The sequence below is a fragment of the Gopherus evgoodei genome, chromosome 20 (genome assembly GCF_007399415.2).
Source record: "Gopherus evgoodei ecotype Sinaloan lineage chromosome 20, rGopEvg1_v1.p, whole genome shotgun sequence".
NCBI classification, from domain to species: domain Eukaryota; kingdom Metazoa; phylum Chordata; order Testudines; family Testudinidae; genus Gopherus; species Gopherus evgoodei.
In genome coordinates, this window is record NC_044341.1 from 18,925,967 (window position 1) to 18,940,536 (window position 14,570).

The 14,570-nt window shown below is 46.9% G+C and overlaps 1 protein-coding gene across 2 annotated transcripts in view; it reads left to right on the forward strand.

Moving 5' to 3' along the window:
- HNRNPR (heterogeneous nuclear ribonucleoprotein R) overlaps positions 1-14,570 on the forward strand; it is a 62,883-nt gene that overhangs the window by 26,733 nt on the left and 21,580 nt on the right. For both annotated transcript variants that reach the window (XM_030539202.1, XM_030539204.1), the window contains exon 6: positions 7,501-7,677. In XM_030539202.1, the coding sequence (XP_030395062.1) occupies positions 7,501-7,677 (177 nt within the window). The remainder of the gene's footprint in view (positions 1-7,500; positions 7,678-14,570) is intronic.

The following is a 14,570-nucleotide window of genomic DNA, read 5'->3' on the forward strand; positions in this document are numbered from 1 at the left end:
TACATGGTTTTGACTTGTATGGCAACAGCATGAATATCCTGGCCTATGCAGACGATCTGGTTCTGATCGCAGACAACTCCAAGTGACTCCAACAAATGCTTGACATGACCAGCCAGGCTGCCAACTGGACGGGATTTCACTTCAGTGCTAGGAAGTGCGCATCCTTGCATATCAATGACAGTAGAAGGGACTCAGTCCAGGCGATGTCTTTTTCAGATCCAGGGTAAGCCTATGATCTTCCTTGAGGACAGGCAGGCATGCTAACATCTCGGCACGCCCACAGGTTTCTGTGTCCAGCAGACACCTGAGCATACCATTGTGGAGATCCTACGAGATGTGACCAGAATCAACTCCTCCCTACCTGCACCATGGCAGAAGATCAACGCCTTGAACACCTTCCTGATCCCCCATATCTCATTCGTCCTGAGAAGATCTGCTGTGGCAAGGTACCTCTGAACAAGGCAGACAACACCATCAGGCAGCTAGTAAAGAAGTGGATGTTTCTTCCCCAGAGAGCCAGCATTGAACTGGTTTATGTCTCGTACAGGCAGGGCGGTGCCAACGTGTCTCGTATGGGTAATCTGTGCAATGTTGCAGTGATCACACGTGCCTTCCACCTTCTGATGGGCCCGGATGCCATGGTGAGGAACATTGCAGAAAATGCTATGTGGGATGTCATCAAGAAACACTAGGGACCCCCTCCAACCAAATGTCACCACCTGCCTGAGCGGCTCGCTGGAAAGCAAATTTGGAAGAGATGGGAGACTTGCTTCCCAGTGAACTTGTGCCCGCTACGCAACAACTGGAGAAGTGTATCGGCTGCAACTGGACATTGTGTGAGGAATAGTAGGAGCTGGGAGTTCTGGTGCCATAGGTGAAGAACACGGGCCACACAGTCCTCACTCCGAAAGTTAAAACTATGCTGGAGAGGACTCTGAAGGATGCCATCTGCTGCCAGTATGTGGAAAACCTGAAGCCATACCAGGGCAAGGCATTTGAGGTGACATGCAAGTGGGAGGCCAGCAACCACCTCCTCCCTGGGGACAGCTTCAACTAATTTTTCTATCTGGAGGTTCATCCACAGGGTGAACTCAACTGCGTCCTGCTGAATGGAGCCGTCCACCACGGGAATCGGTACAAGTGATGCAGGAAGTGCAGGTATGCCAATGAGATGCTACCCCATGTCCTGTGTAGCTACAAGCCCCATTCCAGAGCCTGGCAGCTGTGACACAAGATGGCCTGACCAGAGCCATCCTGCCACCCCTGGGGAAGGTTGCTGTGAACTCCGCCATCCCGGGAACCGACAGCCAATTGTGATCAGACATAGTCATCGCTTTCCTCATGGATTGTATTTTCTAAATGGACAACCTACCCTAAATCACAGGTCGGCAACCTTTCAGAAGTGCTGTGCCGAGTCTTCATTTATTCACTCTAATTTAAGGTTTTGCGTGCCAGTAATACATTTTAACGTTTTTAGAAGGTCTCTTTCTATAAGTCTGTATATTATATAACTAAACTATTGTATGTAAAGTAAACAAGGTTTTCAAAATGTTTAAGAAACGTCTTTTAAAATTGCTGATCTTACACCGCCAGCCTGCTCAGCTCGCTGCTAGCCTGGGGTTCTGTTCACCTAGGCCAGCAGCGGGCTGAGCGGAGCCTGCAGCTGGGACCCCAGACCTGGGGGTGGGTTCAGGGGTCAGGACAGAAGGCTGGGTATGTGTGTGGGGGGGTGCAGGGCAGAGGGCTGGAGGTGTGTTGGGGTGGGGGGGGTTCAGAGCAGAGGGCTAGGGGGTGCAGGGCAGAATGCTGGGTGTGGGGGAAGGTTCAAGGGTCAGGGCAGAATGCTGTGTGTGTGTGTGTGTGTGTGTGTGTGTGTGTGTGTGTGTGGGTCAGGGCAGAGGTATGGGGGATGCAGGGCAGAAGGCTGTGGGCGGGGGTCAGGGCAGAGGGGTGGGGTGCTTGGCTCATGGGGGTGCTCCCCGCCCCTGCCCTGAGCGGCTCATGGCAGGGGGCTGGAAGGGAGGTGCCCTGTTCCACACCCCGTCCCTGCCTCTCTCTGCGTCCTGCACAGAACTGCCTGAACGCTGCCGTTCTTCCTCCCCACCTCTCACAAGGGTCATCAGCTGATTGGCTCAGGGACGGAGATGGGGCGGGGCAGGAAAGCACCATGCTGGGGGAAGAAGCGGGGAAGCTTGGCTGCTACAGAACCAAGCTTTTGCCTCCATCCGCCGCAGGGGGGAGTGGTGGGTGGGGGTCTGAATGGGACTGGGACCGCAGCAGGGAGCTGCATGCCACTCAAAATCGGCTCGCGTGCCATAGGCTGCCAACCCCTGCCCTAAATCCTAAATTACTGAGGGACAATCTTCACTCATTGATATACATGCTTTCCACAACCAGCTCTCTGTGTAACTTTTCAAGAGTGTATAACTTTTCATGCATCCGATGAAGTGGGTATTCACCCACGAAAGCTCATGCTCCAAAACGTCTGTTAGTTTATAAGGTGCCACAGGATTCTTTGCTGCTTTTACAGATCCAGACTAACACTGCTACCCCTCTGATACTTGACACCGTGCAAGGCACTGCATTTACCCTTATGGAGTGGAAATCCATCAACCTCATGAAGAAACTTGCACAAATACAGACAGATATCATCTTCCTTTCCAAATGCAAACGGCAGGACATCATTTTCAAGAGTGATGTACCTGAATACTCAGATGCTAATGTCTAAAGTATATTTTTAAATTTACTCACCTAAATTTGAGTTACTGCTGATTATGCACTATATCTATCTTATGACTTTGAAAACAAACAAGCATATTTGTGGATAATCTAAGCACTATACCAGATGTACAGACACTTTTCTCAACCTGTGTACTTAATTTTTTAACATTAGCTTTAATAAAATATTTAAATGAGATTTAGAAGAGCTCTACCTCACACACCTCTGTACACATGGGTGAATCATGGTTTTCAGTTATAGGGATAATAGCTGCTTCACTTGGCTGTAGGAGTCTTTAATTCACTAAAATTTAGAGTGCTTTGTCAGGTTCTGCAAGCATGTATGATGTTGCTGTTTCTTTGATGACAGGGTGGTGATGCATGTGCTCACAGGAATTTGCTTTAGCTACCAGTCTGATTTTTGTATTTTTTATTTTACTTCACTTATAGGAAGAAACCACCAAAAAACCTGTCAATGAGCTCTACAGAAGAGATTTTTGCAAGTGCCCAGAGACTTACAAATGCCTCTGTTCACTGTTGTGGTCTATTTTCTTTATTTAGAGACCCAAACAGTGCTATTATAAATACAGTGAGGCATACATGTACTCCAGTTATTGGAAGGTTGCACAAAATATGAGAAATGTTTGACTTCCAGGACCTTTTTTCCCCCTAACTTTTCCTATATCATTGGTACCACTGGCCTCAAACATTCTGCAAATTCTTAGTTGATGAACAACTGCATTGTAGAACCTGTAAGGATATGTGTAACGTATGTTGGGGATTGATCTGGGTAGTTGTGGATGGATAGGGGTTTGCACCCAGAAAGGGTGTAGAAACTGGGTTTAGTAGGCTGGGCATGCATGTTGGGGAAAATCTTTCTCTAATTTAGTTAACCTCTATGCTGTTAACATATTCTCATAGGTACTGATGATGTGGCTAGTGCCACAGCTGATCAGGGTCTTTGCATAATAGTGTGATTTGAATACTGCTTATCTCTAATACATGGTGGTAAAAGTTCTGCTAGTCACCATGGCTGAAGAGTATTCTAATCATACTTGGGCTCCTCCTTGTTTGAGAATATTAGGCAAATAATTGTTGCCTTGGATTTTGTTAAAGGGAAATGGTCAACTTGAAAATCACACCTATTGGAATCTGCCTTCTGTTTAAAAGAATCCCTTATGATCCCTAAAGCTGAAGGAGATTAGAGGAAACCTTTCTCTTTCACTGTCTAGTCCATTTCACAGTCTTGTCATTCACACGTCTTATCCTAGCATATGTCTAGCCAGCGGCTAGGAGGTGGGATTGCTAGCTCAGGTAGACATGCACATACTGGCTCTGCTTGACCAAGAGATGGGGTTCTCACAGCAATTTTTTTGTTGGCTTCAGAGTGCAGCCATCAACTCTTGCTGGTGACTGCACTGACAGTTTTTCCTAAAATACTTAATTCACTTTAGGAAAAAAATAAATATGCACATGTCCAAATAATTGTAATTTATGTAGGGTTTTTAAACTCAGTAATAGAAATAATTTACAGTTATCTCTATTTTTTACTGGACCGAAACAGAATAGAACACAAATAAGGTACTTTGCATGGTCTTGTCTTTTTGTTGAGGCTTTTTTTTTCCCCCCGCTTTTTTGGTTTCACTTTTTTCCCTAAGACTTGCGAGCTAAGTCTGCTGCTGTGGAAAGTGATATTTATATGTTTAATATCACTTTTCACGCTTACTCAGCGCTGGCAAACCCTTGGACAAATTAAGCCCTGGATGGGAAGGTGGGCAGGGACGCAGTGGAGCCCAGGGTCGATGACAGGGGTGGTGAGCCTGGAACTAGAGCCTGCCACTGTGTGGATGGAGCCCAAAGCCCCATGGCCGAAGCCTGCCTCCCCTACCCCGAGAAAGTGGGGAATTCACCAGCTGCGTGAACATCCAGGATTTGTGCCTCCGGAGGGAGGCAGGGCCCAACTGCTGCTAGTGGCCCTGGAAGAGGCTGTGGCAAGAAAAGATCCTTGTGGCTGCATTTAGAAACATTGATCTAGAGTGCCAAATATAGTGGTATGGTCACTGCAGCCATCCTGCTATATTCAACATGGTAGCTGAAGCAGAGCTAGTGCGCATATGTCTATCTGTGCTGGTAATCGCACCTCCCTGCTGCACCTTATAGACTAACAGACGTTTTGGAGCATGAGCTTTCGTGGGTGAATACCCACTTCGTCAGATGCATGTAGTGGAAATTTCCAGGGGCAGGTAGGTGTGTGTGTGTGTGTGTGTATATGTATGTATGTGTATATATATTTAAAAAAATAAATATAATGCAAGCAAGCTGGAGATAACGAGGTTAGTTCAGTCAGGGAGGATGAGGCCCTGTTCTAGCAGTTGAGGCGTGAAAACCAAGGGAGGTGAAACTGGTTCTGTAATTGGCAAGCCATTCACGGTCCTTGTTTAATCCTGAGCTGATGGTGTCAAATTTGCAGATGAACTGAAGCTCAGAAGTTTCTCTTTGAAGTCTGGGTCCTGAAGTTTTTTTGCTGCAGGATGGCCACCTTAAGGCAAAAAAACTTCAGGACCCAGACTTCAAAGAGAAACTGCTGAGCTTCAGTTCATCTGCAAATTTGACACCATCAGCTCAGGCTTAAACAAGGACCGTGAATGGCTTGCCAATTACAGAACCAGTTTCACCTCCCTTGGTTTTCAAGCCTCAACTGCTAGAACAGGACCTCATCAGGGACCACTACATACATCTGACGAAGTGGGTATTCGCCCACGAAAGCTCATGCTCCAAAACGTCTGTTAATCTATAAGGTGCCACAGGATTCTTTGCTGCTTTTACAGATCCAGACTAACACTGCTACCCTTCTGATACCTCCCTGCTGTTGTGTAGACATACCCTAGGCTAAAAAGTATAACGTTAGCTAGCTCATTCTGACTGACAAAAGTTTAATGTAGACACGACACTGCCTCTGGTATGCTGAGATGATAGAGTTTAAGCCTTGCCTTTAATTACATCAACTTAGTATATGTTTAAAGGTACACTACCTTAGCTAACAGCAGGTTGTCCACACTTAGACTTACTGTGATGCACAATGTCTTTTTTTAATCTTGGTCTAGATAAAGGCTGTGAGAATGCGAGGGTGGATATGTCTGTGACTAGAGTACTTGGTGTTTTTCGGTCTGCTCCTAAACCCTTGTACTTTTAAAACTGCCTTAAAAATTCAAGCCGTGCTACTTTGCTTTCTTAGAAAACTGCAGTATTTTTTTTAAAAATCCATTTTTTGAAAAAGAACTTGGGTGGACAAGTGTCTGTAAATTGGTGGTAAAATCTTCATACTTCTCTGCTTAGGCATACATTGTGTGTATCTTCAGAACCGTTTTTATAATAATACTTGTGTTCGGATTCTCAGAGCTCTCAATAACGTTCACCTGAGAGTAATGAATTTTTTTGATATGCATCCAAAAGTGACTTTGGGAAATCTGATCAAATTTTTGAAAAATAGCTTAACTTTGAAACTTAGTTTAGGAAGAACAAAATTTTAAGTTTAAGTGTCTTCCATTCACTACATTTAGCAAAAATTTGCAAAGTTGTTTTCTAAATAGTAAGTTTTATCATGAGTCTATATTTACAACTTATATCTTAACAACAAAAAATCCACCAGCCAACAAGTACAGCAAGGGTGAGAACTTGTTTCTTTTCCACAGAAGCTACTACAGTTTAGACTAGGGTGGCCAAGCTGAGCCTGAGAAGGAGCCAGAATTTACTAATGTACATTGCCAAAGAGCCATAGTAATACATCAGCAGCTCCCCACCTCCCACCCACTGGCAGCCCTGCCAATCAGTGCCTCCCCTCCCTCCCCACATCTCCTGATCAGCTCTGTTGTGGTGTGCAGGAGGCCCTGGGGGCAGGAGTGAGGGCACAACAAGCTTAGGGGAGGGGATGGGAAGGGGTGGAGTGCAGGCAGGGCCAGTGGCAGAGCCAGGGATTGAGCAATAAGCACCCCCCACACACATTGGAAAGTTAGCACTTATAGCTCCAGTCCCGAAGTCGGTGCCTGTACAAGGAGCCACATATTAACTTCTGAAGAGCCACATGTGGGCCACCCCTGGTTTAGACTCAGGAAATGGAGAAGTTCAGATGTGAATAGCTGTATCACCTCAGTTGTATTTATATGTTAAACCTGTAGTGTTTTTCTGTTTTTCCTTGTTAAGTAAATATTTAAATCTGTCTGTTTTATGTGATATGTTTTAGGTTTGGAATGGTCATGTTACTTATGAATGGCAAAGCCAGACAGACCAAAAATGGAATATCTTTGTACCAACAGTGAATGGCTTGGAAAACTGAAAGCTAAGTTCACTCTAAAAAGTTAAGGTGACCCAGCTACCCCTTTCATTGGTGCGAAAAATCCATGCCCCTGATTGCCGTAGTTAAGCTGACCTGTCCCCGAGTGTAGATAGTGCTAGGTCAGTGGAAGAATTTCTTCCATCAACCTAGCTACTGTCTCTGGGGGAGGCGGATTAACTACTGGGACAGGAGAACTGCTCCCGTTGCTGTAGTGCTTCAGTTTAGCTACTCACTAGAGCTGCAGCTATGCCTGCATAACAGTTTAAATATAGACATTTCCTAATTGTGAAATGAGTCTATAATGGATAGATGGTATTACAACCATAAGTAGGAGTTTCTTCTATAGTTCATAAATCATGCAGTGTTTATTCCCAGAGAACTTCATTTAAAATGCCAATTCCAAGTCAGAATTTGTAAAGGCTTCTAAGGAGGTTTTGTTTTCTCTCCAGGTTTTTGTTGGCAAGATTCCCAGAGACTTGTATGAGGATGAATTGGTGCCACTCTTTGAGAAGGCTGGTCCAATTTGGGATCTGCGCCTCATGATGGATCCTCTGTCTGGTCAGAACAGAGGTTATGCTTTTATTACCTTCTGTGGCAAAGACTCAGCACAAGAAGCAGTTAAACTGGTGAGTTGACTCATTCTGGACACAGCAGGTTAATAGTATTACTCCACCAGATTTAACATACTTCTTTAAAATCCCTCCTCAAAGCTCAGCTCTGCTGTAGTTCATGCAGTGAATTGCCATATGACAGTGGCTGTGATCATTGATTGGTTACAAATTGTGCACACCTCCAGTCTGTGCTAAAACATGCTGTTACTCCCTCTGCAGCCCCAACACCTTATGTACAGATACAAACATGCTTTTTCGTCCACCTGTTATGTGTTTTGGTTTGGGGCTCTGCATCTAGGGACAGTCCTAGTACAATGAGGCTTCAGCCGGCTTGGACCTCTAAATTGTGTCACAATATAAGAGTTGTAGGAAAAATAAAGTATTAGTTACTAGGTTACACCTGTGAGCAGTGACTTTCACTACCTGTTATGTCAACACAGTTCCCCGCAATACATAGAATCCAAACTCTTCCTGGGGTTTGTGTGTTTTTGTTTATTTATTTTTAAAGAAAGCATTAGCTCAGACTTTATCCCTGGACTTCTCTGTTTCTAGAGTTCTACTCTTAGGATTGCTAAGCCCTAATCTAGACGTGTAGTATCCAATCTATGGCCATGGGGACATGTAAGTCACCCTTGGGGGCAACTATGTTAAGAAAACTTCAGTTTGATTCCATATTAAAAAATTAACTTTAGTTCTGGAGCTCAGGCAACAGCCAGAAGAGAGTAAGAGAACTGAGACCTCAGGAGAAATGGCAGACTCAGTGCCCCAGTCTCCCTTTCTTCTGTCACCTCATCCTTCTCGGTATATGGCCATCTGAAGAGACAACCTCATAAGACCACAGGGCAACTTCATGTGACATTGCTGCTGTTTGCAATCAAGTTTCACTGTGTAGCATTTAAATTGAAGTGTCTAAATCTGCCTTCTCGCTACAAAGAGGTGAATGGGATTACTGTCTCCTACTGCTTCCTCTGCAGTCCCAGGAGAGCTCTGCTCAGCTACTTTACCTTTTCCTGCTGAGGTATAGCAGCTCTTCTTCTATATTCCTGACATCAGGGAGAGCAGGATAGATACTTGATTGACTGACTCAGCCTGAGCCTAGAGGAACTCCCACTAAGGGATGACTCCCCTCCCCCACAAACCATGTGGGGCAGCCCAAGAGAGGGAAAGGGTGAAGACTAACTGACAGCTGTTGCCAAAAGGCTATATGCCAGCTATGGAGGACTAGAATGGAAGCTATATATTTGCCTATGACATGCCCCTCCACAGCTCAATAATATCCTCTGTGCTGGGGCTACAGGATATGAGTCATGGGAACTGATTGCTTTGGTTTTATTCATTCTTGGGTGAATCCTCAGCAGGTGATCTGCAGATGCCTTCTGCTCTCCTTGTATTGCCTAAGTAGTCCAAATGGAGCAGAGCAGGCCAGATAATTCATCCCACTTCGAGGGGAGGGGAGTGATTGGCCCTCAGGCTGAAAAGGTTGAATACTACTGCTATATATATGTATAGCCTCTTTCCAGCTTCATCAAAACCCACTTTACCCTTTCCTAATAGGATCAACACCTGTTAACAGGGTGAGGTTTCAAGCAAACACTGACAGCTTATTAGCCTCAGTGAAAAGAACTCAGCAGTCATAATCTAAGAATTTGAACAAACATATCACTGTATAAGATTATTTTGGGCTCTTCCAGGACTCAAGTTCCCAACAGGACATGCATAATTCATCTTTTCCAATAATATGGAGCTGAAATTCATAGCTCTGAGGGGCCATGAAAAGTCCAGATTTGAAGTTAATACTTATAAAAACCATTGTTGGCCCACTCCTGTTTCTTGTGCTGGGCCTTGAGACAGTAATTTGAGGCAGGAGAAAACATTCCTTGGGCAAGTTAGTTTAAGAAACTCCACAAAGTTCTCTCTCAAGCTGCTCAAGATATGGAAATGTTAAAATAACTCTTGGCTGTGGCTTAGTGGGTAGGTGATGGGCCACTGGTGAATGATTTATCACAGTTATCTGCAATTTATCACATGGATGTTTTCCCCCATATGCGTATTGTGTATGTATATGAATTTCAAAAGTGTGTCCTATCCAGAATTTTCAAATCCACAATGTTTGTGCAGGCAATCCTTTGCTTTACAATGTCCAACTTACGACAAACAGCACCTATGTTTCTTATGAATTGACACTCTGATTCAACTTTTGACAATTGATTTTGACTGTACGAAGCTTGGTCCCACAATGGAGTGGATTGCGGTTCAGAGTTATGACATCTTGGCTCACGACACAATTTTCAGGAACCAATTGTATTGCAAGTCTGAGGACTGCCCATATTAATGTTTCACCTCTTTGCGAAGTATGAATTCAATCATGAAACCTGCTTTTGAGAAATGTCCTTTCTGCAAGATGTTGGAAAAAATCAGTCTTTGAGCTTGGTATTAACTATTTAGCAAAGATTTGCGTTTCCATTAATGATCTTAATTCAATCGTAAGCTTCAAATAGCATGGGACAATGTTGACTTGTGTAGGCTTCAATCATAGGGTATGATTCTGCTTTCATTAACATCAATGATGAAATTTTTAATGACTTCAGTGAGAGTGGGAGCAGTCTTGAATTAAAAAAAAAAATCACTGTTGAAAAGCAGATTCTGAGTTCACTTAAACTTCTAATAAGTTTCTGTTAAATATTGTATTATGAATCACTGTTTATATTGAAACCAAATTTTCAAATGAATTTGATTCAAATATTAATCCCTTCAGTAAACTGTTCTTTGAGTTCTTGCTCACTACAGTTTATTCTAGATGTGTGCGTGCGCAGTCATCAGATTTTTGCCAATCTGTATGATTGGCTGTGGTGCCTCTGTGACGAACTGGGAATGTTCTTAATGTTTTCTCTGAATACTGTATTGGTGCCTCAGTGTCCCCTATGCATTTCTTAAGTATCTAGGTGTTGGAATAAGGATGTGTGGTTGCTACAGAGCAAAGGGCCAGTGCACCTAAATGCCTGGCACTCTGTCTCCTAGCAACTGATGGCCTGGGCCCCTCCCCTGCAAAGTGCCCACTGGAGGTGTTGGAGACAGAGATCAGGTGACCTCCTGGCCCGGGGAAGGAACTGAGCAGAGGAGGTGGGGCTGGAGGGGGTTATTAGTCTGGAGCTGGCTGGGGACGAGGAGTGAAGTGCAGATGTAGAGGTCTGGCTCACTGCCCCCCAGAATGGACCCGGCCGAGGGGTCCGGTTTGCTGTATCAGCAAGCTCTGTTTTAGACCCTGTTCCTGTCATCGAATAAACCTCTGTTTTACTGGCTGGCTGAGAGTCACGTCTGACTGCAAAGTGGGGTTGCAGGACCCTGTGGCTTCCTCAGGACCCCGCTGGAGCAGGCTCGCTCTGGGAAGTGCAACAGAGGGGCAGAGGATGCTGAATGCTCCAAGGAGAGACCCAGGAGGTGAAGACATGAGCTTCTTGCCCTGAACAAGTCTGCTCCAAGGGAGAGGAGGCTCCCTAAAGTCCTGACTGGCTTTGTGGGGAGCGGTTCCAGAACATCGCCCAGGGACTCCATGACAGCCCCCTTGCGTGCTGCACCCATGCGCTGGTATATCAGGTGCCGCTGGCCCTATGCCCTCTCAGTTCCTTCTTACCACCCATGGTTGTCAGTCAGAGTACCTGTCCTTGCTTGACAAGGACTAGCGCTTTTTCTCCCTTGGTCTTTGTGCCCTGAGGCCTTGTATATAGTTATCCTTAGTAGTTAGTATTAAGTACCTGTTAATAGTTTAATTGTTAAGGATCCAGGGGTGCCCCAGTCTCCCGGTTTCAAGCCCTGCACAAACAGAAACAGGCCTGTGCCTGTTAGTGACTCTCATGGCAGTTGTCTCAAGGTACACATCAAAGACAAGTTCTGTATCTGTAAGAACTTTCTGCCTCGTCCACAAAAAGCATGGAACATTTTGCTCCAGTCTGTCCTTCTGGAGTCCATCTGTGCCTGCTCGGCATGAGTCACCAAGCACCTCGGCAGCGGTAAAAAGTACACCGGCACTGGGCTTTTCCCGGCATCACTCCCTGTCACCAGTACCGAAAAAGAAGATGCAGAAGCACGGCTCCCCAGTGTCAATGAAGAAAAGCCAGGGGACTGCAGGCAAAGGAACTGACTTGGGCCATCCCCTCACTCGGCACCCCATAGTTGGCTTTTTCCAGCAGGGGCCGTTAACCCAGTAAAAGGTCTTCCTCTGACTCCTGTGAGCAGTACTGAACCATCTTCCTTGCAGGCACCGATGCCAACACATGCTCCCCAGGCATTGAAGGAGCACAGGCCTCCGCCCACACAGCTGGCACAGCAGGTGCTAGAAGCTTCTGTGAAGGATCCCCAAGAGGGCGCTGCAGATTTCCCGAGACAACAGCGTGCTCTCCTCCACCAGACCGATGCACGCCAGAGCCTCTGTTCAGGCCAGCAGATGCTTGCGGTTGATCACTGGCACCACGGTCTCTGTCATCTTCGCACCAATGCAGTTCGCCAAGAGGAAGGTGCTGTTCCATCTACTACGAGCACCGATTGCCATGCTGCAGGTCGTCTTCTCATTGCCAATCGCTGATACTGTGGCAATGTTCTCCTTCCCAACTTTGGCACCGACACAGGTCTCCATGGTGTGGGTACCGCCCCCCCCCCATGCAGGGCACCAGTCACTGTTATCGGTGGTCTCAAGGCAGACTTGGCCATTCAAAGCCCCTCGGTGGTCTCCAGAAGGAGGTTCCTCTGGAACAGAGGGTCTCTTCAGCCCATTGCCTAGACCCCAGCGGCAGGAATGGGTTACCGATCCGGCATTGACAGCACAGAGGCAATGGCAGCTGGGTCAGTGGCCCGTGCAGTGGCCGAGTTGGAACGCATGAGGGGTTCCAGTAATTGCTATGACCTTTCATCGGCTGCTCCCTCAGAGCAACCGGCACCGATGGCACTGAGCCTGGAACCAGAGAGACACCCAGAAGCTGAGACTCGGGAGGTAGTCCCCACTCCTGAGACCTCCTACCTGACGGAGGAGGACCAGGGCCCCCCTCCGTTGGGAGAGTCATAACCTTTGTCCCTGGATGAGGCGTTTGCAGGACCCTCCATGGCCAGCATGCCCGACTTTTTTTCAGGACCACCAGGCCTTGCTCCGGTGGGTGCCCGAGAACTTGAGCCTTGAGGTGAAGGAGGTGGTTGAACAGGTGGACAATTTTATTCAGTGTCCTATCGGCCTCTACCCTGATTAGTGTGGTGAATGATGAGGTCCTCAAAATTGCCAGGGCCACCTGGCAAACACTCTCTCTCCTCCATCCTTCCTACCTCAAAATGCGTCAAAAATAAGTACTTTGTCCTGGTCAAAAGTTTTAAGTATCGTTTTTTGAGTTCTGAGTATACCCACCCTCCCCCTGGCTCGCTAGTGGTCTCCTTGGCCAATGAAAACCAAAAAACAGGGGCCGTTACCTTTCTTCAATGGCTTCCTCCCCTACTGTTCAGCCTGGTTGTGGCTCACATCGGATTGCTGGGTCCTGGACATAACATCTTGGGGCTATGCCCTGCAATTTTTGGCTACCTCTCCTCTCCCCCTCCACTCCCAACTTCCCTGTCCCTCTTCATGGATCCTTCTCATGAGCACCTACTTGTTCAGGAGGTTGAGAACCTTCTGTGCCTGGGGGCAGTAGAAGAGGTTCCTCAGGGCATGAGAGGAAAAGGGTTCTACTCCTGGTACTTCCTAATACCAAAGGCAAAAGGGGGCCTCAGACCCATCCTGGGCCTGCGTTTCTTCAACAAGTCTCTCAAGAAACTGAAGTTTTGCATGTTTTCCCTGGCCTCCGTCATCCCCTCCCTGGATGCAGGAGATTGGTATACTGTTCTTGACTTTAAAGGACACTTATTTCCACTCTTCTAGATTCCCGGGCCACAGGTGTTTCCTCCGGTTTATGATGGGAGGGTACTGTTTCCAGTTCACAGTGCTACCCTTTGGCCCTGAGGGTGTTCACAAAATGTGTGGCACCAGTGGCGACTTACTTCAGACATTGAGGGAGCTGTCCTGTTTCAGTACCTCAGCAACTGGTTCGTCAAGGGCAGGTCTCCAGAACCGGTACAGAGAAGCCTCGAACTGGTGCATTCCACTTCCCGCCACCTGGACCTGTTGATGAACATGGAAAAGTCCACGTTAACGCCTGTCCAATGCATAGAGTTCATCAGAGCAGTTCTCGACTCCAGGTAATCCAGGGCCTGCCTTCCAGAAGCACACTTTCAGGCCTTGTCATCCCTAATTTTGTCTAAGGGACCACCTGCTCACTACGGGCCACATCTACCTGCGCCTGATGGGTCACATGGCCGCTTGCACGTACGTGGTTCCTCACTCTCGGCTAGATCTACGGCCTCTCCACGTGTGGCTGACCTCAGTCTATACCCCAAACAAACATGCTCTGCACTGTATGGTCAGAGTACCGAACCACATCATACGGTCTCTGCGCTGGGTGGCTGGCTCCCCGATTGGTGCTCCAGGTGATCCCCTTCGCAGTTCTATCCCCATTTCTAACCCTGGTCTCTGACTCATTGGATCTGGGCTGGGGAGTTCAGCTGGGTGAACTTCGTACACAGGGCTGCTGGCTGTGGAATAACTTAGCCCACCATATCAATGTGAGGGAGCTCAGGGCAGTCCTCTGTCTGGCCTGCCAGTCATTCTTGCCCCACTTTAGAGGCAAAGTGGTGCAGGTCCTGACGGACAATACAGCCACATTACATATGCAGGCAGGGAGGTACCAGATCCTCAACCCTTTGTCAGGAGGTGCTCAGCCTTTGGGACTTCTGCATGCAGCATACCATCCATCTGGTTGTGGCTCACCTACCCAGCTCCAGGAGTGTCCTGGCAGATCAGGTCAGTAGGACTTTCTCATCTCACCATGAATGGTCTC